Genomic DNA, 27,131 nt, shown 5'->3' with positions numbered 1-27,131 from the left:
AGGCATAAAGACAAGAATACACATGTGCAGAGACCCATATTTACAAGACAAACATACCCGTGCACACCTTACAGCACCAGCCTACATTTTTCACATTGTTCACAGCTTTGTGTTGAAGCTCAGTAGGTATTTGCAACATTATGAAGTCTGGACACTTAACAACTGACAGTTCACTTAGACAGAAACATGCACCCTTTGTTCACCCTACTGGACAAACAGACCACTAAATGGGCTCACATTGGTCTATGTTTCCAAATGATCCAGTGGAAAAATCAAGGGTGCTGCAATGGAAATGCCAAATCTTTTTTCGTTCACAATGTCATGTGTTTTGTGGCAAGGTGAATCTCATTTTGAGATTGTTCCCATAATGGCTTTGAAGGGCGAGCACACACTCATACAGACGCACAGGTTCAGACTGCAGACTCACGTTCCAAAACACTCCTCGTTCCTTCGTCCTTCCTTGGACCAGAGCTCCACCTCCAGGCGGTCTGGCCTGTCCATGTACTGGTTAAAAGTGAACCTCTCTCTCCACTGAGGGTTGGACACTTTGCAGTGATTCTGAATCAAAAATTTGGTCAGAACATGAAACATAAAAAAAAAGATATATTTTCTTATTCACATGCATTTGCATTGAACGCTAAGAGTAGCCATTCAAATACAGACAACACACTGACAAAATGTTGATACCCTATGTTCCCTTTTATGTTATAAATCATAGTACTGGAATACATTTGGAACTTTTTATTTAGAAATTAACCTGTTAACCAGTTCCAGTATGTCCAGATTTTTTAACTGACTTATATGAGTTTAATTTTCCAACAGATTGGTGTGTGAATGATTTGTTCTCAAGCAGACACAAATTCCCATCGCACATGAAGGCATAAAAAGTAATTACTGTCATCTTGAACCTGCATATAAGAAAAGGGAGGAGGGATGCAGCTCATTAGCATGTAGCTTTGATGTGTAATGGATGATGTTGCAGAATAGCAAGGCAATCATCAGTGACAGTAGCAGCAGCGCCGGCAGCGCAAGAAAAGGGAGCATCACTGGTAGACATCATCCAGCTGCCAGGATGAGCAGTGATCAAAGCGTTTCATGTCACACACCAACAATACCATTTTTATCTTATTCCACTCTCTCTCTTCTGTGACCACGGCAGAGATTATAAGGGCGTTAAAACCCTAGCATTTGATCTTTTGAACAGTTTGATCTTTTTGAACAGTTTGTTCTACTGATTAATTAATTAATTAATAATTAAGTATTAATTATCACTCTGGACAGTATAGAAGGTGTGATTGCAAAATGAAATACATGCAGAAAATACCTTATAATGTATGATTCCAATCTCAAGGTAAATATACAATAATGCAAAAATAAAAAAACGTCTCATTCACTTTGCATGTAGTGACCAAATACATAACCAAATAAGCATGATTATACACATGCAAAAGAAGAGGGGGAAATACAAGGAAAGGATTAGGGAAGATAAGGATGAGTTTAGAGGTTAATAATAAAGAAAATTGTCTAGGAATTGGGGGAGAGGAGGAGAAAAGGAGCAGAGGAGGGAGAGTCTGAGGAGAAGAAAAGAGAGTAGGGGGGGGAGGGGAGGAGTGGAGAGGGTTTAGGAACAAGGACAATTCAAGATGAGGAGGAGGGGAGCAGAGGAGATGAAAAGCAGGAGTTCTACATCCAGTACCTTGCTTTTGTAACTCTGCTCTCCCAGTCTGAAGCGAACAAAGAGCTGGCCTCCCTGAGAGTCCAGCGGCAGATCCTGACCCTTGACCAGAGTCACTGTCACAACAGAAGTCCACAGCTGACCCTTCCTCAGCGTCTCCGACAGACGAAAGCTCTGAGAAGAGCCTCCCGACTGGGATTTGAAACAAAGGAAAAGGGGGGTAAAGAGATTCAGAATGCAAACAGAAAATGTGAATGCAACACCAGGATATCTATTTACAAATAAATTATCATCTCCTTATCTTTTATAAGAACACAAGCATGCATCATGCAGAGACAGGAAGGACAGGAAATAAAACACAAACCAGTGCCGTGAATACAATGGGGATTCTACTTGAAATTTTCACCAATAACACAAAAAGCTTATATCAGATAGCAACATGCTCCGAATTAGTGCTTTTACAACAAGCCGCCATTGGAGAGAAAGCTGAATGAAACAGCATTATCACTCTCCTCCAGTGAAAAGAGAATTGAGTTGTCCCTTTAGTTCCCCGGGAGATTAGGTAAAGCCTGCCGTAGCTACAATGCAGAGCAGCGTCTTTCTTCCATATATAATAGGGAGCCATATTCTGAGATAATTAGCTGACAGCTTACATGAAGACACCACACTGTGGGGAGATATATTTAACCCAGATTCAATTAATGCAGATCAAGCGGACAGTGATGTCCTGTCTGAATCTGTTCTGCCACATAGACATAGGCAGAAAATCATATTTCAATTAACAGACTGCACTAAATGCACTTGGTAGAGTACAAGAAGCAACTGGGACATGCACTCAGTGAACACTTTATTGGGTAAAACTGTTAAGTCATGACAATAAGCACAATCATGGGGCCAACGCAATCAATAAACTTGCAAACATAGTCTGGAATGAGCAAAGATGTGTTGATTAATGTATCACAGAAAGAACTGCCCAACAAAATAAACTACAGAAATAAAAAAGCAGCTTCTCCGTGGGTGAAAAAACTAGTGTCGCTTTAAAGCGACACTAGTTTTTTAATGAAATGTCTCATTAATGAAATGCTAGATTTATAAGCAGATTCATAACGTGTGCTAAATTCAATACACTAAAGGGTTTTGCTGTTAGAGCCTTGCGTAGTCTGATATGATCAACTGATTGTGGTGGCTAACGTTAGCAAACTTTAGATAGATATTTCTGTGGCTGACATCACTGAGTACAAGTTTGCTGACTTTGTGACTCTTCCGTGCGTGCCCTCCTCTTAAACTGTGGGTCTGTCCGAAATTGCACACTATTCATAGTAATTATGACGTAAAATTGATTATGTAGTAGGTGGATTTTGTGTACATGAGAAATGCCCCAATGTTAACTAGGTTAGCATGAATGTCTAAATAACACACCTGAACTTACTAGACATACTACGGCTCCTTGGATTGTCCAATGCCGGATCCCGAGGCAGACAGTTAAAATAATAAAGTACTTTGTTAAAGGAGTCAAGATGTGGTTCTACTATTTGATATGCTTAAGGTTTACAGTACCTAAGTGACATTTAATTTGGTAATAGACATATACTTTCTTTAATGACAGCATGGTGATTTGCTGCCCTCTTGTGTAAAGAGAAAAAATGATCCAGATCAACTTCAGCTATAACTGTCTTAACAAAAGGCTGGTGTCTCTTTTAAATTGGGCAGATATCTGCAGAACACTGACCAAACAAAGTGGATGTTACTTTATGTTTGCCTTGTGTGTTCCCTCCATCATGCCTTACCCTAATACTTCGTTTTCTTTTTTGGGGCCACCGCTGCCAACAGGAGCATGCATGTTAGCAAGAAAACAAAATGACACTGTGGTTAGTAGGACAAAGAAAGAATGGTTGGGTAAAACCATATATGTGCAATAAATACAATGCACAACAAGTGTTTTCTGTTTCTGTTTCTTTCTGTTATGTATTACACTGCCTCTTTTGCCGTCTCCATCTCTGAGTGACAGACTCATGTCCAACATCACGACCCCCATGTCCTCCTCCAGACTGTTCGGGTCGTCCAAGGGCAGAGACATCTCGTTGACCCTGAAAAAAATATATTTTTTAGCTTAAATATCAGCTTGAAGCTTAACAGATCTATTTTAGTTCAAATCTGAGAAGTTGCAAGACAATTTGCAGGATAAGAAAGCAGAAATACACATTTCTTTATCTTTCATTTGTTTAGAATCTTTACTTTCTGCTTATGAAATACTGGATCATTTTACATTTTGCAGCCATTTTGCAGTGTCCAGTATCAAGTTGTTTGGAAGAGCAGTTCTCGAGAAAAAGTGCAAGCAGCAATACACACAAGCTGACAAAGCTTCCATTAAACAAACACACTGAAATTAAATTATACAGTCACACTATATATTGGCAGCAATATAGTTATTAGCAAATATTTCTGCCAATAAATAACAAGAAATTGTAGGGTAGAAATGATGAAGACATGTTTGAGGTACTTTTTGATTCCACTACATAGTTTGTCCACCAGAGAGCAGTGATGAGTTTATTTTTCAACTGCAATCTGTCCACCTCAGTTCATATTATGGTCAGAATTCTTAAGACAAAATACAAGTCGAGGAATAATTTCAAAAGTATTTTGTTATGTGTTTATGTAAAAAAAGAAAAAAAATTATTAGCGTTATATTGTTATGAGATATTTTAAACTTTAAATAATCCAGTATCAGTTTATAAAATACAAAGCACACACTTTCACCCCCCATACTCTCACTAAGACACTCACTTGTCCATCTCCAGATCACTCAGGATCACACTGGCGGAGCCCATGAAATCATCAGTTGTCAGATCACGGTCGTATACCTGTGTCACGTCAAACACCAAGAGAGTGTTAATGCAGAGAGCATCATGTAAACAATTATTGTAATACAGTAGTGATACATGGCTGCAAATTGGACTTATCTCATGCATGGCTGTGGAGCAGCACCAACATATGAATCACCTTTAAAGACAAACATAACAGCAACACTCTCCTATGGTAAAATAATCAACTTTTAGTTACCTTGATGTACAGTTTCTGGTTCAGATCCTTCACAGGCAGGGAGAAGGTCTCATTCCATTTGGGGTTGAGGTCCTTGTAAACCACTTTGCTTTTGTAGAATGTTTTCCCGTCCAATTTGAATTTGACATACGGGTCGCTGGTACCTGACAATGATTTATAAACAATGCAGCTTGGATTATTTACTGAACCCTCTTGCTGGTGTTGTTGATGGAGATACTTTCTGCTACTGGGGTTCAACACATTGACTAACAGACCTAACTGCAGCTGATAATTCTAATAAACTTATAATAACAACAACAACAACAACAATAATAATAATATGGCTTAAGGATCTTATTGACTGAATCGATTAATCAGACCTAAAGAAAGTAATAGTGATAGTATAACAGAATTTATGTTTTCACTTTGTCTCTTTTTGCTCTGTGTTCCAAAAGTAGGGTTGACTTGTCATTTGACTGACAGTAATATATAGAGATGAAATGAGCAAGTGAATGTTCAGGTTTCCAGTAAAAGGGAGGACCAGCCTGCTCATAGTGTGTTCTCTAATGTGTCTGTATGGAGGATGTGGTTTCTTTCCTCCCCAACCGATGAAGCCACAGCTTCCTGAATCAATAGCCAATCAGATTTCAGCTACCACTGTGAAATGTGACAGCAGCTTAACACTTTATTTAAATGTTTATTAGGGTCTTATGAATACTATTTTTATGGAAAGTGGTTTTACACTTTTACATCTCACATTTGTTGCTGCTCCGTCAAATCATTTTCCCTTCAAGGTAAAGCTAGTATAGTCTGTGACTTCTGGCTATTCTGTCAATTTACCAGCTGAGGGCAGCAGTCCACCAAACACAGTTTATGGACCATAAGAATCAGAAACAGAAGAACTTTTTGGTTCCTCTAAATGTAAACAGAAACAGACATAGGCATAAGCTGGACAACAGTAAAACATGCCTATCAGCAAACAGCTGTCAGCGTATGCTCCGCTTGCAGTGTATATAATCTGATCAACAGAAAAAATAATAGCATTGATAATGCACTGCTTTTAAAAGACTACGGTCTTAACAATAATGCAGGGGAAACCAAATCCTCCTGCGCCTTGATCCTCCCCAAATCATTTTTTCCTGCATTATCTTTTCACACAGAGCCTGGCTGTGTGAATACAAAGCCACGCATGAGAGGAAATGTAATAAAATACATGCCTAGAGTGAAAGGCCTACTGTAATGAATGCAGGGTGCGGCTCAAACAGGTTCTAATATGCAGTGTGGAATTCTGCCCTGGCTGTTATTGGAGCTTCATAGTCAACCTGAACACTCGGCCGTCTTGGGTGTCCCTGAAGTCAATAACGTGGCGTATAATCAAACAGACACTCCTGGCCATCTTTAGCGTACCAAGGCTAAACACACAAAACTGAGGTCAACGCAAGAAAAACACACTGGTAGGTTCACACGTCAGAGCACTCTGCTGGGCACCAATTATCTTAAAAGTTTGGTAGATTTAGGAAACCAAACTGCAATGAGGAAAGATGAGATTCAAAACTACTTTTAAATGATATCTGCGCAGTGTCAGACGTGATAAAGGACACGACAATTTTGAAATGAGAAGGCTGCAACACATCCACGCACCAGTTGCAACACGAGCGCGAGAATGCAAAAGGGTTGAATAAACGGAAAACAGTGGTGGCCATGAACTGGGACAGAAATGGATGTGATACATGATGACATAGGTGACAAACTGTAAAAAAAATAAAAAAACACGTATCATAAGCGTCAGGACTACAACAATAAGACCAATGTGAAAGAGTTGACCAACTAGCAGGCAAGTTAAAATGTTGAAGTTCTTATCTAACACCTATTTTCAGATTCATGACATGAAATTAAAGTGATGCATGGAAATGATAATAATTCCACTACTACACTTCTCATATTGGGTGTCCTACCGTATCATTTTCATCCTGCATTGACCCAACTTCTTTGTTCTTACCAGAAATGTTGATTTAGTGTTGTTTGAATACAGACTACATGCGGACATGAATACACAAAGAAAGATCTGCTGTATGCATTCAATTCTTCCTTTGTAAAATGATCAGAGTCCTTTGTCCTTGTCTTATTCTTGCAATTCCGTGTTGTTTAACATCATCACACACACACACACACACACGCACACACGCACGCTAATATAGTGGGAGTTGTTGATAGTGATCGCATTACTGAGAGTGATGGTGTTAATGTTGGTACGGTAGTTTTAGTAGTAGTAGTAGTAGTAATTGTGGTGGTCAGATGAGGCTCTTACCACAGCGGTCCCTGATGACCAGGTTGCGTCCTTCCTTCAGGTTAATGGTGAGCAGGAAGGACCTGGGAGGATCCCTGATGCTCCCCGACGGACTCAGGAAATCATCGCCCATCTCACACTAGACCCAAAACAATACATTATCATTATTAGTTTCATTACAGCAAGAAGTACACCTTATTAGATCTAGACTTTCTGAACAAGTCTACCTCAGTTTCTGTACAGATCCTAAAACCATACTTTTTTAGAAACCCCTCTATTCCTCAATAAAAACATGTTTTCTACAAAACTTAGGAAGTACCCCATCAAAAAAAAATAGACTACAAATCCGGCCAGACATCGCTGGCTTTCAGTTTATACAGCTTTTAAAAGTTGCTACAGACACATTTTGTCGGTATTTAAAAAGTATTGAGACGGAACTCAGCCCAATGAAGAAAAAAACGCTCCAAGTCACATTCTTTTCTCCGTACGTTTACACATTTAATTTTCACATTCACTTTTATGATTTTCAATACCAAGTCTTATCATCCATCCATCCATCCATCTTCCGTGACCGCTTATCCAGTTAAGGGTCGCGGGGGTGCTGGAGCCGATCCCAGCTGTCAATGGGCGAAGGCAGGGTACACCCTGGACAGGTCGCCAGCCTATCACAGTCTTATCAAGTCTTATCATATTTTCTATATTTTTCTTTGTCTCAAATTCTCCTGCTTCTAATATGTAAACTCCCAATAAGCTGTCAATAAAGGCTTAAGCACATAGGGATAGTTGTAATTTTGTGCTTGTTTATTATAACGATAATGTAAAATCATCTGTAGTGTCCACATTAGCGCTTGCTACACAAGCCTATCCTGTAAAACGGAAGCTGTTTCGGGGCTTTTTTCACAACATTGTGACATAGGACTCTGTCGCTTAGTTCTACTTTCAATTATTCTTTCAAAGTCACATGTTCGTCATATACTGGAATTTACCTGTTGCATTATGTCATTACGTTCTACTGTTGTTTTTAATATTGCTCTTGATACAATATAAAAAGCACACTCTAGGGAGGGCTGCGTGCAGTTGAATCCCGTCTATGCTTCATGTCCACGCAATGGATTATTTAATCACTATTAAGCCTCTCCACCAAATCGAGCATCTTTCAGAGAATAAACCCCTGGTTGCCTGGAATCACCCGGCTCAGCGTCCCAGCCCTGCCCCGCCACAAAAGCCCAGACGACACACACAGAGCGCTGAACCACACACCGCCTACTGTCCCATCATGTTCCCAACACAACACAATAATCTGGAATTAAACTTTGACACAAGTGTGTGTCAGCCCAAACACAGTGCATTATACATAACAAAAGAAAAAAATACAACACGATCACAGCCACTTGACAGAAACAGTCTGGAGCAGAGCCCTTTTAGCCACAGAAGTAAATCCTTAGTAGACAACCTAGAAAATGCTATTAAAGTTACATCAGTTCAACAACACAGAATCACCATTCAAATTAAAGAGCAGCACTTACATTTTGGTTGTCCCCTTCTTTTAACCCTTGACCGTTGAAATCATGATTATCATACTGCAGAGACAAAGATAAACGCATTTCATAAGTCCATCATGTGATTTGTGAAGAGGATTCTGAAACAATGTAAAGTCCCAGTTGATGGAAGAGAAAAGTTTCAGTCTGATGATCGGTTAAAGCTTCAGGAATTGAACTCTCTTTGACATTTCTACCACCAGCACAAATCCTCAGAGCGTTTATTAAAAATTCCTGTATCCTGGGGAATGAGCAGCATTACACCAATGAACGAAGTAATGAAAAAAAAAAAAAAAAGGAATTTGCTTTTCTGCTCTTTTACTGCCATGTTGTTCAGTTCAAAGCAACTACAACTCTGAGCCCTTGCCTCCCTGTAGACTTTAAACCACGAAGGAACAATACTCAATTTGTTTTTAATAAAGTATTCAAATTAAAAAAAATTAAAAAACCTACAGATTTGTTTCCTTGTCACATAAACAGGAGAACATGCATCTGTTGCCACATGCTGATTTTTAGCAGGTATGATGTTTACAACGTTGACCATTTAAGTTTGTTATTTTGGCATGATAAGATTTTCTATCAGCACTGAACACAACGTACAGCTGTTGTTAGACAATTTTGGTTAAAAAGGTATTAAAGTATTAAAAAAAATAATTTTGACCAACATGATGAAAAGCTAAGGGATAATAACAAAAGTAACCCCAAATTTTCAATGGATTTTAATGGGAATTTAAAGAATACTCTTTTTCAACATTTTCAAAATGTACAGTGATTTCTTTAAAGAAGAATAAATTATGATTTTTACTTATTATAATTTCCTATTACTGAGGTTTATTTATCGCAATTCTATTTTTAAATCATTATTATTATTTTAATTTATCTATCTAAATGGATATTTTTGTTTCTCTGAAACATCATTTTGTTTTAGTATACAGTATATGTATGCAATGTTTGTATATTTGAATGCTTTTTCAATAAAGATTAAACAAAGGGATTAAAACTCATAAGGGGAACATTATTGTGTCATGTGTACTTAACTCTAGAGCTTACTTTACCAAATGCCATGTCATCACAGGATTCATAAGGCAATTCAAAGAAAACATTCACTATTTGAATCGATAAGCAGCACATTTGTTTTAGGAATTTTCAACTGTGGAGAAGTGAGAAACGTGACTGACTGGTCTGCTTGGTGTCAACCTGACACCAGGTGTGGTTTGTTAACACTCCATGAGCCAAAACAAAAACTGGCCCCCCCATATAAGAGAATTGGTCAAATCACAAAGCTGTATGGAAAGGTTGCATATATAACCTGCTGATTTCTACTGATTTTATACCTCATGAATGACAAAAGAAAATATTGTTTATTCTGTGATGATTTAATAGCTGTGGATCACCACAATGTGAAGCGTTGGCCTTGAGGGATATTTCAGATATGCCTTCTTAAAAATTCTGATTATATCCAAATGATCTTTTCTCTGACCTTTATAGTAAACTAAAACAATTAGTAATCTAAGACTAAGGTGTAGCAGGTGCTGAATGTGGGCATGCCAGTTTGGCAACCATGCTCTGAGACCACGCTTTGGCAGTATGAAAACACAAACAGACAGAGTTTGCCCAGTGCCGCTAGAGACTATTGATTTTGGTGCGACCTCTAATTTGAACTTTATCTACCTGCTCCAAGTTAAGCTTTGTAAATGTCACGTGTAAATACACCTGACACCCGCCAATGTACACAAACCCGTCCAGCCAAGTACTTTATCACAGTTCAAAAATACTACACAAGCTTATTCTACTGTCATGTTCACTGTTACTGATTCTACAAAAACTTTAAAATTATAAAATTAAACCAAAGCCAAAGTTTGGAAACTAAAATCTCTCTCTGAATGCCACCATCAAAGAAGTTTTAACCTTTATTACAATATATAAATGTTTTTGTAGGACTGATCTGTTGTTTTTTTAATACCGATTCAACATTTCAAATGCGGAGTCTGTACCTGTGAGCCGTCCTGGGACACTTCCACAGAGGGGTCTGGGCTGTAGACGGTCATCATCTCCGGCAGGGCCAGCTCCTCGGGCTCCATGCCCCCGGCAGGTCTGTAGTTTTTCTCTGGAGAGCTGTTCTCCTCCACACAGAGACTGTTGAATGACTCCTGGGAGGAAGCCCAGTCTGTGCAGTCTGCAGGTACACTCCTCCCAGCTCCTCCACCAGCCGCTCTCATCATCAGGCCACTCCCACCTCCTTCTGGGCCTCTAACAGGCTTCCCATGCGGAGATGAGGGGCTGCTGTAGCTGGAAGAGTTGTACTGTTGGACCTGCGTGCTGGAGGAGACGTGGGGGTACTCCTGCCTCATGTGACGTATGTCAGGAACGGAGGAGCTCATCCGATGGTCCATGGTGTGTTCGAGCTGAACGAGTTGCTTGCTTGGGCTCGTCTTCCCTCGCCGGAACTGTGGCAGTATCTTCTGGCGGAGATTCCGCAGCATGCCCGGCTTCTTGGAGTCCATGATGGGAGGGAGTTTTAGTCTGCGTCTAAGATCTGGACATCACTGGCAGCTGTAGTACAAAACACACAAAGGGAGGACAGTAAGTCACTTTCGTATCCACAGCTACAACTGACGTAAAGCTGCAATTCATCAGTGTCCGTTTCATTCCAGACATTAACAACTGGCTAGGAAATTCTCAGTCAGAGTGAAATATTCTTCTGTTGGCCACAAGCAACTGACATGAATTGTTACCAACATGCACTTAAGATTCACTACGTCTTGATCAGCCATCAAAAATTAAAACCATTAAAAGGAATAATGTATGTTTGTTGAAATAAAATAAAAACATTCCTTATTAACTCAAACTAAAATATTTAACCTTAAATTCTCTGTGATATAATATATATAATACATGCTGATAAACTTATTTGAAAGTGACTTTAATCAATAGTTAGACATTCTGAGAAATATGCTTTCTAATAATTTTTACTTTCTTGGAGAGAGTTAAATGAGAAATTCCACTCTAACATCCGTTTTTTAAATGTGAAGCTAACAGCCAGAGGCCAGTTAGCATAGGTTAGCATCAAGACTGGAAACAGCTAGCCTGGCTCTGTATAAATAGGGCAGAAATCTGCCTCTAAAGTGAATAAACAAGTTATATCTTGATTATTAAATCCGTGCAAAAACCAAAGTGTAAAAACAAATAGTACTTTAAAGGTTGGAGTATTTCTTGCCCAGATGCAGAGACTTCCTGCAGTCGCCGCTAGTTGCCTGTCAATGCACTCGGCCAAGAAATATTGCAACACATAACCCAGCATAAAAGATAAGATAAGATAAGATAAGATAAGATAATCCTTTATTAGTCCCGCAGCGGGGAAATTTGCAGGATTACAAACCACAAGGTCTTGCTTTTACACATCAGTTTTTATTGGGTTAAACAAATGAGATATAATGTGTATATGAGGTAACTGTTGGGCAGGGCCAAGCTAGCAGTTTCCCCCTATTTTCAGTCTTTATGCTAAGCTAAGCTAAACTAAGCTTAATTTAGCTAAAATAGCCATCTGCATGAGACAGGATCCTCTTTTAAGCCAACCCTAGTAAGAAAGGAAATAGGTGCATTTTCCAAAATATGCAACTATTCCTTTCAGTACTTGAATTGTTAGTGAGTCATTCCTAGAAAATCTGGTCATCACTCAATATGCATCCATAATCTCCTTCACTAATACTCAGTGGTGACCTTTACATCAAAGCTCTCAGCAATCAACACCTGCTCTCAATTCAGGAACAGATGCTTTGATAACAAATGTCTGCTGTAACGCTAATGTCAGACTCAGGGACCACTGCATATTATCAGTAGAAATCACATTATCAGCTCTCGGAAGAGAAACACAATAGTAAAAAGGGAGGGCGGGAAGGGAGGAAGGGGAAATTCTGCAGCAAAATAAAGAGTCTTTTGGAGGTTGATGATTAACTCATGTTGCCCAACATAGTCATAATACAATAAATCATTCCTCTTGGTCCAATGACAGCAGATTTCAGCAGGAAATTCCATTTCAAGCACCCATAAAAAATAAAAATAAAAACACACGCACTTACAACTCTGAGCTCTTATCGAAAATACATCACATGCAACATACCGCAGCAACTAGATCAAAGCATGTAGAGCTGGAACAAATTCTAATTAATAATTGTAAGGATGTAATAAAATCTAATCTGTAAGACATCAGATAATGAATATTTCCACATACAGGTTTATTTCACAGCAGACATTTCGACAAAAAGCACAAGAGTTACTTATAATATTAACAATGCTTCTGTTCTTTTCAAGTGTCCAGGTAATTGTAACAGTGAGACAGCATGCCGGGGACCCTGAAATCGATGCAGCTAAACGGAATTTAATCAGCAAATTTATTATTTAAGCCTGTGCTTCTTCTACTGTGACATGTCAAAATGTCTTAAATTAAAAGGTCACATGACTGCAAAACGCCATCCTTTGAACAAGACTAAGACTAAGCTTCCTGGCAAATGAGCAGGATGGAACATTTAAAATGTACAGTGATGGTACAAGGAACCATGAAGGATGGTCCAGAGTTTAGAGAGGAAGTATTTCAACCATAATAGGATCTATGTATTCTTCATAAGGGATATGCACAGACTGCTTTCCATTTGTATCAAGCATAATAAGTAAATTCACAAATTTATTTTTCATCAAGCTGTTTGTAACCTCATTAAAGAGTACTCCTTTAAAATTAGAGCAGCCACCAAATATACACACTAGATAGAATTGGCCAACTTTCAATCAAAATGAAATGACACATCAACCAACGCGGTGGAAACACCCTAGACCACACGCTTAGCATGTGCTGTAGGTGCACTTCTCATACGTTTCAATTATAGTACACGGTGTGCACAATTATTAGGCAAGTTGTATTTTTGAGGATTACTTTGATTATTGAACAACTACAGTGCTCTCGGTCAATCCAAAATGTTAATAAACCTCAAACCTGAATATTTAAGCAAGTAAAAGTGAGGTTGTGGCTTTCTTAGGAGAATATCTATGTGTGCACAATTATTGGGCAACTATTAGTGTGCACAATTATTATGCAACTAAATGAAAAACGTTTCCCATCTCACTTTTTTATTTTCATCTGTTAAAGTGAGAATAATAAACAAACAACTCAAAATTTACAAATAAACATTTCTGACAATTCAAAAATAAAATAAAAATATATATAGCCACCCTTCTTTTCAATAACAGTCATAAGCCTTCCATTCATGGAGTCTTTCAGTTTCATGATCTGTTGACGATCAACTTTTTGTGCAGCAGCAACCACAGCCTCCCAGACACTGTTCAGAGAGGTGTACCGTTTTCCTTCACCGTAAATGTCCCGTTTAAGAAGGGCCCACAAGTTCTCAATAGGGTTTAGGTCAGGTGAGGAAGGGGGCCATGTCATTATTCTTTCATTTTTAAGGCCTTTACTGGCTAGCCAAGCAGTGGAGTACTTCGATGCATGCAATGGAGCATTGTCCTGCATAAAAATCATGGTCTTCTTGAAAGATGCAGACTTTTTTCTGTACCACTGCTTGAAGAAAGTGTCTTCTAAAAACTAGCAGTAGGTTTGGGAGTTGATTTTGAGTCCATCTTCAAACCGAAAAGGTCCAACTAGCTCATCTTTAATAATACCAGCCCATACCAGTACCCCACCTCCACCTTGCTGGTGTCTGAGTCGAAGCTCTGTGCCCGTTACTGATCCAGCCACGGGCCCATCCATCTGGTCCGTCAAGAGTCACTCTCAGCTCATCAGTCCATGAAACCTTTGAAAAATCTGTGTTCAGATATTTCTTGGCCCAGTCTTGACGTTTCAACTTATGTGTCTTGTTCAGTGGTGGTCTGGTTTCAGCCTTCCTTACCTTGGCCATGTCTCTGAGCACTGAACACCTTGTACTTCTGGGCACTCCAGGAAGGTTGCAGTTCTGGAATATGACAGCACTGGAGGATAATGGGTTCCTGGCAGCTTCAGGTTTGATTGTTCTCAAATCTTTGGCAGTTAATTTGCGTTCTTTTTGTTTCTTGCGAACCTGTTGACTATTTGCAACAAAACGTTTGATGGTTCTGTGATCACGCCCCAATATCTTAGCAATTTCAAGAGTGCTGCATCCCTCTGAAAGACTTTTTACAATTTTTGACTATTCAGTCAGTTAAATCTCTTTTTTGGCCCATTTTGCCTGAGGAAAAGAAGCTGCCTAATAATTATCCACACCTTGATATAGGGTGTTGATCTCCTTAGGCCACACCCTCCCTCATTACACAAATACACATCACCTGATATGCTTTACTTCATCTGGCCGCATGTTAACTCACAGGTTAGAGCGGCAGGTTAAATCAACACTTACATGTGCTCTCGTAAGACATTCCTGTTATTGTATCTATGAAAGAGTATGATTAAAATATATACAACAATAGATAACATAAAAATAAACATATATTTGACTATATTAGCTCAGACTCTGGGTGATGGAGGAAGTATTTCATGTAATGCCAAGGAACTGCTTTGCATTGATTATACTGTGCAGATATTCTGCCCTATCTTTTGGAGGTTTTCCAGATTTCTTTATTTTTTTTACAGAGCCACTACAATGTCTTTTATGCCTTGTTCCTGAAACTGTGTGTGTATTCAGCTGACTCATCTGTCATTCATTCACAGTTCACCCACTGCAACATCACTCCCATTATGTTAAATCTATTTTAAAATGAGATGACCAAACAAGCAGGTATACAAAGCAGCCGGAGCATATTGTGATGCGTCATTAATGCTTTAAACTGTCATCTCTGCAGATGATCCCTGCCATACAAACAGCAGCAGTACCTGCTGACAAAACCTGATCTTGTAAAAGCAACAGTCCCATAAGCCTCTTACTGGCCTCATACTTCGCATCGTCTTTAACTGCGAACGATGACTCGCCATATTATCAGCATGTATGAGGAAGTGGAGGAAGAAAGGGGGCGAGGTGGCCGATCAAAGAACGAGACAAGAATCAGTGTTTACAAAGTTAAATTGAAAATGCGGCTAGAGTCCAAGCATTTGAAAACGTGACGCATGATCTCAGACACTGTAGATAACAAAGTACAACATAAACAAAAAAAGTTGGGGTAAAGTATTTTCCTCCGAATTTTGTCTGCAACCATTTATCTCTATATCTAATAACTCAAAATATCCTAAATTATGAATTTTCTAGCCTGACCCAAATACAAGGATTAGATTGATTGCTGACAGGGTGACAGACAGCCAGCAGAGGAAAAGGGATGATGGCCACAGACAGGCCTGGCATTGGCCTGGACTACAGATCTGTCTGTTATTCTAGTGACGATTGACTGAGAGGAAAATGTTGTCTAAAGTAAACAAGTCTGTCGTGATCTGTGCTAGAACTAGTGTATTAATAGATACCATGGTTACAAAATGTTGAGGTTTGAGTCAACCTAAACTTTAAAAGCCACAGTGAAACTGAAAATCTTTTTTTTTTTTTTTTTTTTCTAAATTAAAATCCCTTTTTTAGTATGAAACTATTTTCATGGCTCATCCTGAGCTCGGGGCGGTTACGTAAATATAATTTGGGGTGATAAGCTACCCCCATCAATCAAATCCCTGGGGCTCTTAGATAGCAGAGCCATCTATGAGTAGGACGTGTGTATTTGCATTTCAGTTGGCAAAAACTTTGTTTACATTTCCAAATAATATGTCTGAGGTCTGATTTATTAATTTCACCTGTATCCTGCTCCGCCTGATTAAGCAACACAGGTTGAAGGAGGTGTGTATGTAGGTGAACAGTCCTCTGCAGCTCTGGAGCTCCATATTCCCTACTTTTGTGATCCAATAGCAACTGTATTCACTGATTGTCATTCTGTCTGCCAGAGCGTCTTTTTTGGAGATGTGGAAATTGTCAATAGCAGCTTTAAAGCCTCTCTAATCAACAATTGTTCTATTGACAATGAGACATGAGGATGTGTAAAGTGAAAATGGCTTTTTTCATTGTGACAAATCAACAAAGAATTATTACCCAACTTGGCAGTTCCACTCTGCACTACGGCATGTTTAAGCATTGGCTGCAGCAGAATGCTGTTTTCAGCAAAAAGCATTAGACAGACACAGTTAGTGAGTAGCTTGTGAACATAGTGGAGCAGTTAAAAAGCCAGATATTTGCCCAGGAGAGAGTAGAAACATAAACACAGCGGAAATTGCATATTTGACAGGCGAGGAAAAAAAGGACAAACGAATGATAATGTTGCTCTGTGTCTGCTGAGTGTGTAAATAAGTTCAACATAAAAACGTTATAATGTTTCGATATGTCAATGTTGTTATTTATAGCTTGTTTACACTACACCCAAAGAAGCCAAAACAAACAGTTAATGCAGGTTTAAGACATCACCTTAACTGGCTATAATCAACATTTTTCTTTCTACTATAAAAGCACGAGTCAAGTTCTGTTGAACCTCTCAGTAGATTTTGACATTTTGAGACAGGTTCTAAAGTGATAAAGTCTGGAGCACACAGTTGTGGTTTTTTCCTCATATTAAAACCTTTGAATACAGCCATGTTGCTTCTACTGCTATTTTGAATAAGTGAGTGCTAAATTCAGCCCAATTCCCCGGTCATTCAGAAAAGAAGCCCTGAAGGGAGCACCAGTTTTGAAAACAAGACAATGGAATGTATTTCATCCTCCATTATTGTCAGTCCCAGACAATCCAGTTAACCTGCATGACTTCCCACAGGGTTAATAGCCTGCCTCTCTCCCCATCGTTGATTTTATTGGTAGTGTGATTCACTAATTACACTCAGAAACTCTTATATTCTACTAGGATCAACAGAGAAAAAGAGGTCAACCGAAGTTACAGATTTACCTATGACCCCAGAAAGACCAACATCACCATTACATAGTTATTATCAAGCACACTTTGGTTGCTGATCCAGACCTCAGTGTTTAGCTGTGCTATATTCACTGCACTCAAAAAATCTTTTTTGAGTGCTAAACAGTCCTAAACAGCCCATTAATGGACTATTACACCAGCTAGATGGATTAACAGAGAGCATCATGGGAGCATAAAATGACCACAGCAACCATGTGTACAGTACTACTGATGCGTCATTGAGCGTAACACTCGACCCTTGATTTGACTAGAGAATGAGCAAAGCTTTAATTGTGTACCGTAGGTGTTGTCCCATAAATGTTAACAGTCCACTGCTGATAAAGCAGGGCCATGGTGTTACTATGTAACGGAGATATTCAGCCAGGTGGCCTCTCAGCTGAGTGGGGCGTGATATTAATTTGAAGTGCCAGAAGGGTCAGACAGACTTAAACTGGAATAAACAGATACAATGTGAATGCTCAGACTCCACAGCTGACCAGTCAGACCAGCCCCCATTTCCAACTTGTTAATAGGGAGAACTACACTTGCATCAAATCCTGATTTGAAAAATGTGATCCAGTTCAAGTATAAATGGCAAATTATGTCACCTTCGACCGGTCGACCCCCCAACCCCAGCCCCCTCAGCCCAATCTGTGGACACATGAAGGCTGTGACGCAGAGTCAGGCCAAGGTGACAATGCCAAGGCATCCATCCTTTCCTCAGACAACCTTGTCCATAGGGCTCGTCTCCCTGACCTCACTTGCATCACATTTCAGTCGTTTATCTGACTCTCTTACGTAAAGAGAAGATCAGTGAGGGGGCCAGAAAAAAATAGACTGGTCTCATAGATTAGGAGGAACGAGCAGCCATTAGTGTAGAGGTCCAAAGGTCACGGCGTTAAACAAACACGGCTTTGAACCGAGCACGATAATGGATGAAACAACTTATGAAAGGAAAAACACAAAATGTTTGTAAAAAAAAAAAAAAAAAAAAAAAAAAAAAAAGGAAAGCACACAAATAGCGTTTGTTGATGGTAGAGAGTGACGGTAATATATTACATGGGAGCATGTGGGACAGAAGAGATCAAACACACAGCAGTTTTATAAAAATCACATTCCATAAAGAAAGTCTATAAGTCTATTAAATAAAATGATATGTTATGGAGCGCATCCAATCATAATTTACATTACTGGGATACTGGAGGATAAACTGAAAATATACACATTTGTTGTATTGTAGCCAATTAGTAGAGTGGGAAAATGATGAGATACTGCATGCGGTAAGCCCCTGAGTCACTGGTATTAAAGGCGCTGGAGCAGGCTGACACATGTACTGATGACTGTAAGAGAACCATCCCCGTCTACTGCATTTATAATTCCATCCCCAAATGAGGTCACCACCATTTGAATAAAGAAAGACACTGATTTTACAAAAGGCCTGAAAAAACCGGATAGTAGCCTTTTAAAAATGAAACTGGGTTGACCGTTGTTAAACATGAAAGCACTTTAGCAGTCTGGATCTTCTGATTTTAGAGACCTAAAGATGAAAAAGCTATGATTGTGTCTGCCAAAGATGGATGGATTTGAAATGACCTCTGTGTGAATTCTCATTCTGATAGCAAATACCAGATAATGTCATAAAAAACTGATACGGCAACAGTTGTAAAGACTTCAAGGCTTTCATGTTTTCTTTTTCTCACCAAGTTGGGCCAAGTTGAGCAACTGCAACACAGCCCTGTCTTGTCAGAACTAGACAAGAAAGGTATTTCCTGAAACTATTTCACAGTATGCAGTTTTCTACACTTTGATATGTGGACGACCAAAGCTTACTGCAGACTACACACACAACCCAAAACATTGAAGCGTCAAAAATTTCCAGTGGATTTCAAACTTCTGAGTGTTTGTACGCTGCATAAACAAGACATGTGGGTTTATAAGATGCTGGAATTTCTGTGGGGAAAAATACCCTTTAAACTTGGCCATACACACAAATAACTACTTAAGTCTGCATCCAGAGTCAGGGAAAGTTGGCTATTTAATTTACTCCATCTAAGAAAAGATCATTCAAATTTAACCATTTAAAAAAAAAAAATCTTGCATTTGATCTCATCCTGCTTATCGGAAAAGATATGATAGTATTTTATCTCAAAATCTTAAGTGAGTAGAGTTTTTTTTTTTAATCATAGCATGTAACACACTGGACACACACACACATAAAAAAAATAAAAAAAAAAAAAATAATAAAAAAAAAAAACATTGACATGAAACGTCACTGTGGTAACTTCTCGCTGCATCCAGTAGGCTATAATGTCTTACTGAAGGACTGGTGATCAAGATAAGCATACAATCTTCTACTTAAACTATTTGTTGGTTTGATGTAATTTGACCTCATTGGTCACAAACTCTTGTCGACTTGTAAACTTTTTTTTAAAAATCCTGTTGCGCAACATTTGCGAATCGGTGCATGTACTTCCATAACTAAACAGACCACTGTTCAAACATCAGCCTCCTTCCACACACATGTAAGAGAAGACACACACACACACATATTCCCACCAGGTTTCAGGACCTCAGAGTGAGGACTCCTCACCTGTCCGGAGGAGCAGGAAGGAGGCTCACCTGAGGGGCCCCACGTCAGAGACCCCCCCACACAGGTAACTCAACTATACCTCCCCGCTAGAAAAGAGAGTACATGTTAAAGTTTTACCTTTTTTTCCCCCGACGACTGTTTCTTCTTCACCTCATGGCTGCTCAACATGGGTGGTGGGGGGGGTAGTAAGAGAAACGATGTCAGCCACTCCGGCCACCGACCGTCATATGCGGCTGTGCTAGACTTCCTCCTCTTCGTGAGAGCGTCAACACAGCGAGCCAGACTCACCCTGTTTTATATGAACACTTTCAAAATAAAAGCTCTGCCTATAAGCACATGCACCACACAATTTAACACAAAAAAAAAAGGGTGTGGAAAACAGAGATAATAAATAAGCAAATTCAGTGAGTGAATATAGTTTTTTAAGATATCCAGCACATTGTTTTTAGCAGTCAAACAGCTTGGACTTGAGCCCTGAGCTTTTCAGAGGTATCATTTATTATCATTCAATTAGCCTAATGACCTGTATGTTTTTGTACAAGATTGTTTTATTTCACTTTACCAAGTATAGTTCACTTTTAAAGTAAATCCATATATTTGCCGGTAGGTTTTCATTCCAGCTAAGTGGAAGTAGGCTGTTGCATTGGTGGTCTGTCATGATGTGAGTCATTCTGATCCTGTCACCTCTAGTAACTGAAAGATCATTCGAATAGATACATTTGCCCCATGCAATTCAATGTAGTCAATGCACTGGACGAAATAGATGTGAGGTTGCTTGGACCTGTAGATGTGTCCAGGTCAAGCTGAATCACGAGTCAATTGATCCTATTGATATCTCCACCATGAGTAAACAAAAAAAAAACATCTTTTTATTTGCTTAACTTACTTCTAGAGCACTCTTTTGTGGCTCACACAAACCTAATCCTTTTCTCAAACAGTTGTTTTGCACTCATCATTCCCATTAACCTTGGTACATTTAATCCCTCCAGCCCCTACTTTTCCACCTCAGTGAACAGTGAGTGAAGCTTGGACCTGCATGGTTTTCTCTTTATCTGAACTAGTATAATCCTGTTGCTGTTAGCATTAAAGTCTGTGCTTTAGTCACTGGCCACTGCTCAAAATTGATAACTATTATTGTTATTCAATAATATTCTGTAGGACTATTTATTTAATCGGTGCTGCTAAAAGGAAAAAAAAATATGACATTTTTTTTCTCGAAGACTCATAAATAATCTCTACACTCACTATCTTTTCACACAATAGAGTGGATCATCATTCATATGTGGCAGTTAATGAGCCATAATGCCACCAGACATAGGTGTTACACATTACACCTCTCTCATGTTCTGAATCCTCAACCTCCTTCACTTCATTCACACGTTACCTCTTGACGGGTACCACCCGACACACATGGCTTAAACCAGGTCTGATTTATGCAGATGATATCAGAGTATCCTATACATCCTCAGTGAACTCAATAGTTCCTGTCTGTTTGCAGCAGGCTATCGTAGTCAAACAATCAGAACAATCCAATCCAGCACAAACTGATGCTATCAATTTCTCCTTCCTGTGTCTAAACGGCTTGTTTTCTTTTCTCATTCTTGCATTCCCATGAACCAAGCACCATGACTTCCTCTAAATCTTGATTTGCCCAACTGTATTTGTCACAACAGTTTCAAATTTAAGATCCCCTCTGCATCTGGCACATCTGGATACCAGATGCCTTTCTGTACAGGCGTAAAATACATTCCTTATGGAATGATGTTCATTTTCTTTCTGTAATAATACTGTAATAATAATAATAGTAATAATTATTTATGAACCCAAGTAAATGTGTTACAAAACTTTCTCTTCTCTCTTTTGATGTTTCTACCTTTCTATCCATACTACGATTCATTGGCGCTGCTGTGGTTTTTGCAGCTCTTGCACTCTTCACCACATATTCTACTTGGTACTTACCCACATGTTCCATTTTCTCAGTGTCAATCACAAACTTTTCAGTCACACAACCGTTCGGTAAATTCCCATCTCCAAGAACCTCAAGAAATTAAATTTCTCCCACCTATCTCTCAGCACTCTTACATCTCAGTTGTCTTCATCTTTATTATAAAAACAATGCATTGAAGTCAAAAAAGGAGAAATACATTACAACCCTGTAAATACTCATCAGGTATGGACTTCTGTTCGAATGTCATTTTGTTTGCATTTTAAGGTTCAGTAACTTTATCGTACCTAAAAAATCACACAAGAGGAAGTAAGCTCATGTTGAAATGCACAGCATAAATGCTACTTTTCTACTGGCTTTTCTCTGTGGTTAATGTGACATGATATCCCTTTTGCAATTGATAAAGGAGATTTTATCTTATCCCATATGAGATCATTTATCCTCCCCTAACTTTATCAGATGGGCCAGATTCGGCCCTGCTGAGGCTGTCGCACAACATCAGAAAGTGTTATCGTTTTTATTTGCATCTTTGTCTTTTACAGTGCGTTCCTTCTGTAAAATAATTTCTAAGGAGCTAGATTTGTTTCGCCAAATAAAGAATATTTTCTAGAGTGCTTTTCTCTTTAGTTGGTTTTGGAAAAGAGATGTGTCCGACAGACACTTGATGAGAAAAGAAAGGACAATCAATATTTTGTAAATGTTGGAATCCACAAAAATATACTTCTGTATAATCTGTTGGAGGTGTCATATTTTATCCAGGCAGATACAATAGGCAGACCAACAATATATAGTTACACCAAAAGCAATATATATTAAAGATAGTATATACAAAACAATAACAACATATTTGGGTAGCACATACAGAACAAGTGTCCATGGCTTTCAGTTTGAAATCTGAATGAAATATTGTCTTATTCTGTGCACAATATAAAAACACACACAAACAACATAAAAACAGCATACTGCTTTGGCTGATATAAATAAGTGTTTTTATAAAGAGGAGACTCTGGGATTATGGGGAGGGAGTATTGCTTTCATCTTTGACTTGTTCTATGTTTCAAACCCTGAGAAGATCAGAAATGGATTGGGTGACACCCAGTGGGAGACATCCAGAAGTACTTCACTGCTTTACCAACATAATCCTGAAGCCACAAGACGGACAGACACTAATCTCACCTTGTTTGATTCTTCTGCGTATCGTACTGCTTCCCACTGGATAAGAAAATGACAGATTGTACTGCAATTGGACCCACATTAAAAGTTTGATGCTTGAATGATTTATATTTGAAAAGGACGGCATGTTATGTTTTAAGTACCAAAAACGCTTTTCTGAAACATGATGATATGATTCTGACAGATCCAGATTTTTCACACAAAATTTTGCTCAACCCTTCTGAAAAATCTGACCACCAAATAAAAAAAATGATAACTTAATAAAAATAGCAGAACACATCAATCCATATTTGATTTTGCATAACAGTGTCCTTCCTGTGTTTTCCCCGGTGCTGGGTCTTCATGTGACTGCAGGGTCTATGTCACCCAGCTGTCCATTCTCATGCGTTTGACCGTCGGACTCTCTCTGCCCGCTGACCGACTCACTGGGAGCGAGTGGAAGTCCAACCGGTGCTGCTGCTCCTCACGGTCGCTGCCACCCTCGTGGGAGCTGCAGGAGGAGCTGATGCTGTCTGCAGGAGACCTCCCCATCTCCGCCCTGGTGGATGAGTGGGGGTGAGGAGGGGCATGAGCCTGAGTCATGTACCCTGATTGGCTGAGATGGTCGCGGGGTGGGGAGATCGGCTCGGCTTTGATGTTGACGTTGTGGTTGGTGCTGATGGAGAGATTGGGGCTTCCAGACCTTTACAGAGGGAGAGACAGAGGGAGAGGAGGTTTTAAGGCTGGGACCGTGGAGTGATGGCGCCACCTATTGGTGACACTAACAGGTCTGTTGACAAAAAAAAACAGAACTTTTTCTTATCTGGTTGGCAAATATTGACACTTGGCCAGTGGTGGAATATTGACTCAGGTGCTGTGCTTACCGGTAAGTACAAATTTGAGGTACTTGAACTTAACTTGAGCATTTTCATTTTATGCTACTTTATGTTTTAATTTCACAACAATTAAAAGGCAAATCTTTTACCTTTTACTCCACTTCATTTATAAGATAAGAGGAGTTTTGAGTAAGTTAAAATTGAAAATGTCACGAATGAACAATTTGATGAGCTAATAAAAAAGTATGTATTTTAATAGATTGAACAACCGAACTTGAATTGCATCATAAGTTAAAATGTGCTTGCCCAAATACATGCACATTAATGCATTAGCAAAAAATCTAATCATTTAACCTAACTAAAGCACTCTTAGGGGTTTTACATTTTGCTTTAATTTGTAATAGAGAATTTTTACAGTGTCATATTGCTACTTAAATTTAAGTCAAGGATCTGAATACTTCCTCCCCCACTGCACTTGTCAGTGTGAAGTTGCCATCAATAGTCACTCACATACTTGTCCTGCAATAACAAAATGTCAGACTTATTATATACTAAGTCAGTAGCCTCTCTCTTCGTCACATCGAAATCTATTTCCTCTCTTGTACACTATCTGTTTTGTTAACTGTATGTGTCTGGCGATTCTAACTTAGTGTAAATAGACTATGTTAAACTGTAAATCTGTAAAAATGTTATCAGTCATTAAGAAAGAAAGGCTAACTGCGTCAGGTACTTACCCCAGTGAGCCAAGCTGGTGTAGCTGCCATGACGCCATGGAGCCCAAAGAGTGGCCTGCAGGGGAGCTGAAGCCCGACAGATCGGCACTGTTCAGCGAGTAATCTAAGAGACGACATTTGAGCATGATAGCACACAAAGTAGTTGAGAAAAGCTGGTGAAACCTTTCAATTAAATGAAATGAATTTAATAAATAAAGACAGAAAAACAGCAACATTTCAATGTCTTGGGGACCTCGGGGGCTACACTAATGACAGCAACACAGCACAAATTCTAATAATCATCAGGTACCGTTGTTGTAGGCAGAGCTGATGCCGCAGTAGACCAGACTCTGGTGAGGCAGACTGGGTGTGTTGATGGAGACCACTGGGGTGGACAGAGGCTGGCTGGACTGACTCTGCCTCTGGTTACTCTGGAAATACATAAAAACACATACACAGTAAGTTAATTTATTCAAGTAAAAAACAATCTACCTTCTCTTTGTCTGTTGCTTTTCTGCGTTAAGATCGCAGTTGTATTGTACAGTGGACGGCATGCAGAAGAACATGGCCTGTGATGCCCCATTTCAACCACATGATGTCAGTATAAATTGATTACCCATGGAGTCTTTCTCAAGCAAGAGAGAACTACATCACCTTCAAAAAACCTCAACCTCAAACACTTACTGTTGGCACGATTCAAAATAACCCTTATTTTGCTTCCACTTTGTATTAACCTGCAACACCAACTTATTCTTTACTTATGTATTTCATTTACTTCCCAGAATGCCCCCAACTTGTTTTCAGTATCCTGCTCATGGAAACAGTGAACAGGACACAAGGCTGTTTGTTGATGGATGCTGAAGGTTGTGTATTACTAAAAGTCAACCAAACTTTCAACAACCTGCCACGTTTGTAAAACCTTTCTTCAAATACAGTCTTATCCTCTAAATGATTTGGTTAAATGTTGAGCTATTTTGCACAATTGAGTGTTTTGCATTTCAACTGGTAGCAGTCTTACTAAGGACTTGTAATCAGGCATTTGGCTGCAACCTCAGTGCTAATTTACTTGATTGAGTGTTTTAACAATTAATAAAACATTTTTTAAAAAACAACACTAAATACCAGAAGGCAATTCATTCTTAACCAGTCACAGTCTCAAATTAAGCTACGAAAACCAAGTCGTTTTGGCACATGTTATGCTCGTATAGCTGCTCTTTAACTTGACACATTTCTAACAGTCATTAGAAGTTTTGTGTTGTTACTCTCTGGGCTGTTGCCGTTCCTGCCTGATAATGTCAGCAATGACATCACCCTGAATGAGGTCATTCACTGCTGTATGCATACACACACACACACACACGCACGACTAAACGCACAAACAGTGGTTTAACCAACTGACACAGGCCTAAAACTAACAACCTTAAAACATTTGCTAACTGAATATGACTGCCTGGAACATTACATTGTGTTTCCTTCACCCTTTCCCCTGTGCTATCCGTCATATCCCTGTCAATATCAGTGAGAAATGCCGTAGCATAGAATCCAAGTTCGAGCTAACAAATTAAAAGAGTTGTTCTTGCCTGTTTGTGCAAACAACACTGTAACAGTATACAGAGCATTATGTTCACACTTACATGCACACACATCATAGAGGAGGAAGTGAAAGGCAGTTTCAAAATGATCAAACAGATGAGTTGCTATTCGACCACAACTTCTCATCTTTCACTGCAGCGAATGAAAGGCAGAAACAAACACATGTCATCATCTAAGCAGCTGCCACCCTCTTCCTTTGGTTTAAACCTTGTACAAATGTTAGTATGCTGTTGTTTTTAGGTTTTATGCACGTTTAAACTGCATGCCATGTGCCAACCCCTAAAAGATGGTATTTTACATCCTCACAAAAGTGAAAAAGACCATGCTAGCTGCTCTGCTCCTGCAAACAGGATGGCTGTTAATCATTTGTCATCCAGTGATCAAAATTAATCATCTCAGAAGGAGGATGAGGAATTTTGATGAATACCAAATAATATAGAATTTTGACTTATTTCTGTAGAGACAGTGTTAACACATGGCATGAAAGGGTGTGTATTAATTTATAACTTCTACATCTGGTAATGTAATTTAATTAATACTGTTAACTACCCCTAAATTAATCTTATTAAAAAGGCTGTAAGGTTACATATGAAGTGTTTTCGTTTTGTAAATGTTTAAGTCTGTAAATTCTAAAAAATGTGAAGAAATAATTTCCTCATATACACAAAAAACTGTGTAATTATGTTAACATATTTTTAATATCAACAGGAGATAACAGGAGAAATAAGCAATGCTGTCATTTAACTGATGGATCACTGAAAAATGTAAACAGCCAGCGGAGTAATGGAGCCATTTGGTTGCCATAGTAAAGAAGAGAAAATAAAAGTCGATATTTTTTCCCATTGTTTGCTAATCGTTACATCATGTTTGAGCATAG

At 39.0% G+C, this 27,131-nt stretch overlaps 2 protein-coding genes across 4 annotated transcripts in view; both read right to left on the bottom strand.

Moving 5' to 3' along the window:
• The window catches only part of LOC129098579 (multiple C2 and transmembrane domain-containing protein 2-like), a 33,682-nt gene extending 13,484 nt beyond the window's left edge, over positions 1-20,198 (bottom strand). The window contains exons 1-10 of one of the 3 annotated variants that reach the window (XM_054607628.1): positions 20,133-20,198; positions 10,534-11,092; positions 8,528-8,581; positions 7,023-7,140; positions 4,736-4,878; positions 4,460-4,536; positions 3,648-3,762; positions 3,463-3,495; positions 1,697-1,867; positions 428-558 (exon numbers count right to left, since the gene is read on the bottom strand). In XM_054607628.1, coding sequence (XP_054463603.1) covers positions 428-558; positions 1,697-1,867; positions 3,463-3,495; positions 3,648-3,762; positions 4,460-4,536; positions 4,736-4,878; positions 7,023-7,140; positions 8,528-8,581; positions 10,534-11,043 — 1,352 coding nt within the window. In that variant the 5' untranslated portion in view covers positions 11,044-11,092; positions 20,133-20,198. Of the gene's footprint in view, positions 1-427; positions 559-1,696; positions 1,868-3,462; positions 3,496-3,647; positions 3,763-4,459; positions 4,537-4,735; positions 4,879-7,022; positions 7,141-8,527; positions 8,582-10,533; positions 11,093-14,433; positions 14,760-20,132 lie in introns of those variants that run through there. The other 2 variants (XM_054607634.1, XM_054607643.1) reach the window with 2 other exon arrangements.
• A 1,942-nt stretch (positions 20,199-22,140) lies between these two features.
• Positions 22,141-27,131, bottom strand: part of LOC129099282 (myocyte-specific enhancer factor 2A-like) — a 35,528-nt gene continuing 30,537 nt past the window's right edge. The window contains exons 9-11 of the mRNA XM_054608466.1: positions 24,972-25,092; positions 24,683-24,785; positions 22,141-23,815 (exon numbers count right to left, since the gene is read on the bottom strand). Of these exons, the coding sequence (XP_054464441.1) occupies positions 23,491-23,815; positions 24,683-24,785; positions 24,972-25,092 (549 nt within the window). The 3' untranslated portion in view covers positions 22,141-23,490. The remainder of the gene's footprint in view (positions 23,816-24,682; positions 24,786-24,971; positions 25,093-27,131) is intronic.

The sequence above is a fragment of the Anoplopoma fimbria genome, chromosome 2 (genome assembly GCF_027596085.1).
Source record: "Anoplopoma fimbria isolate UVic2021 breed Golden Eagle Sablefish chromosome 2, Afim_UVic_2022, whole genome shotgun sequence".
Lineage (NCBI taxonomy): Eukaryota > Metazoa > Chordata > Actinopteri > Perciformes > Anoplopomatidae > Anoplopoma > Anoplopoma fimbria.
This window is presented reverse-complemented; position numbering and strand designations above follow the sequence as displayed.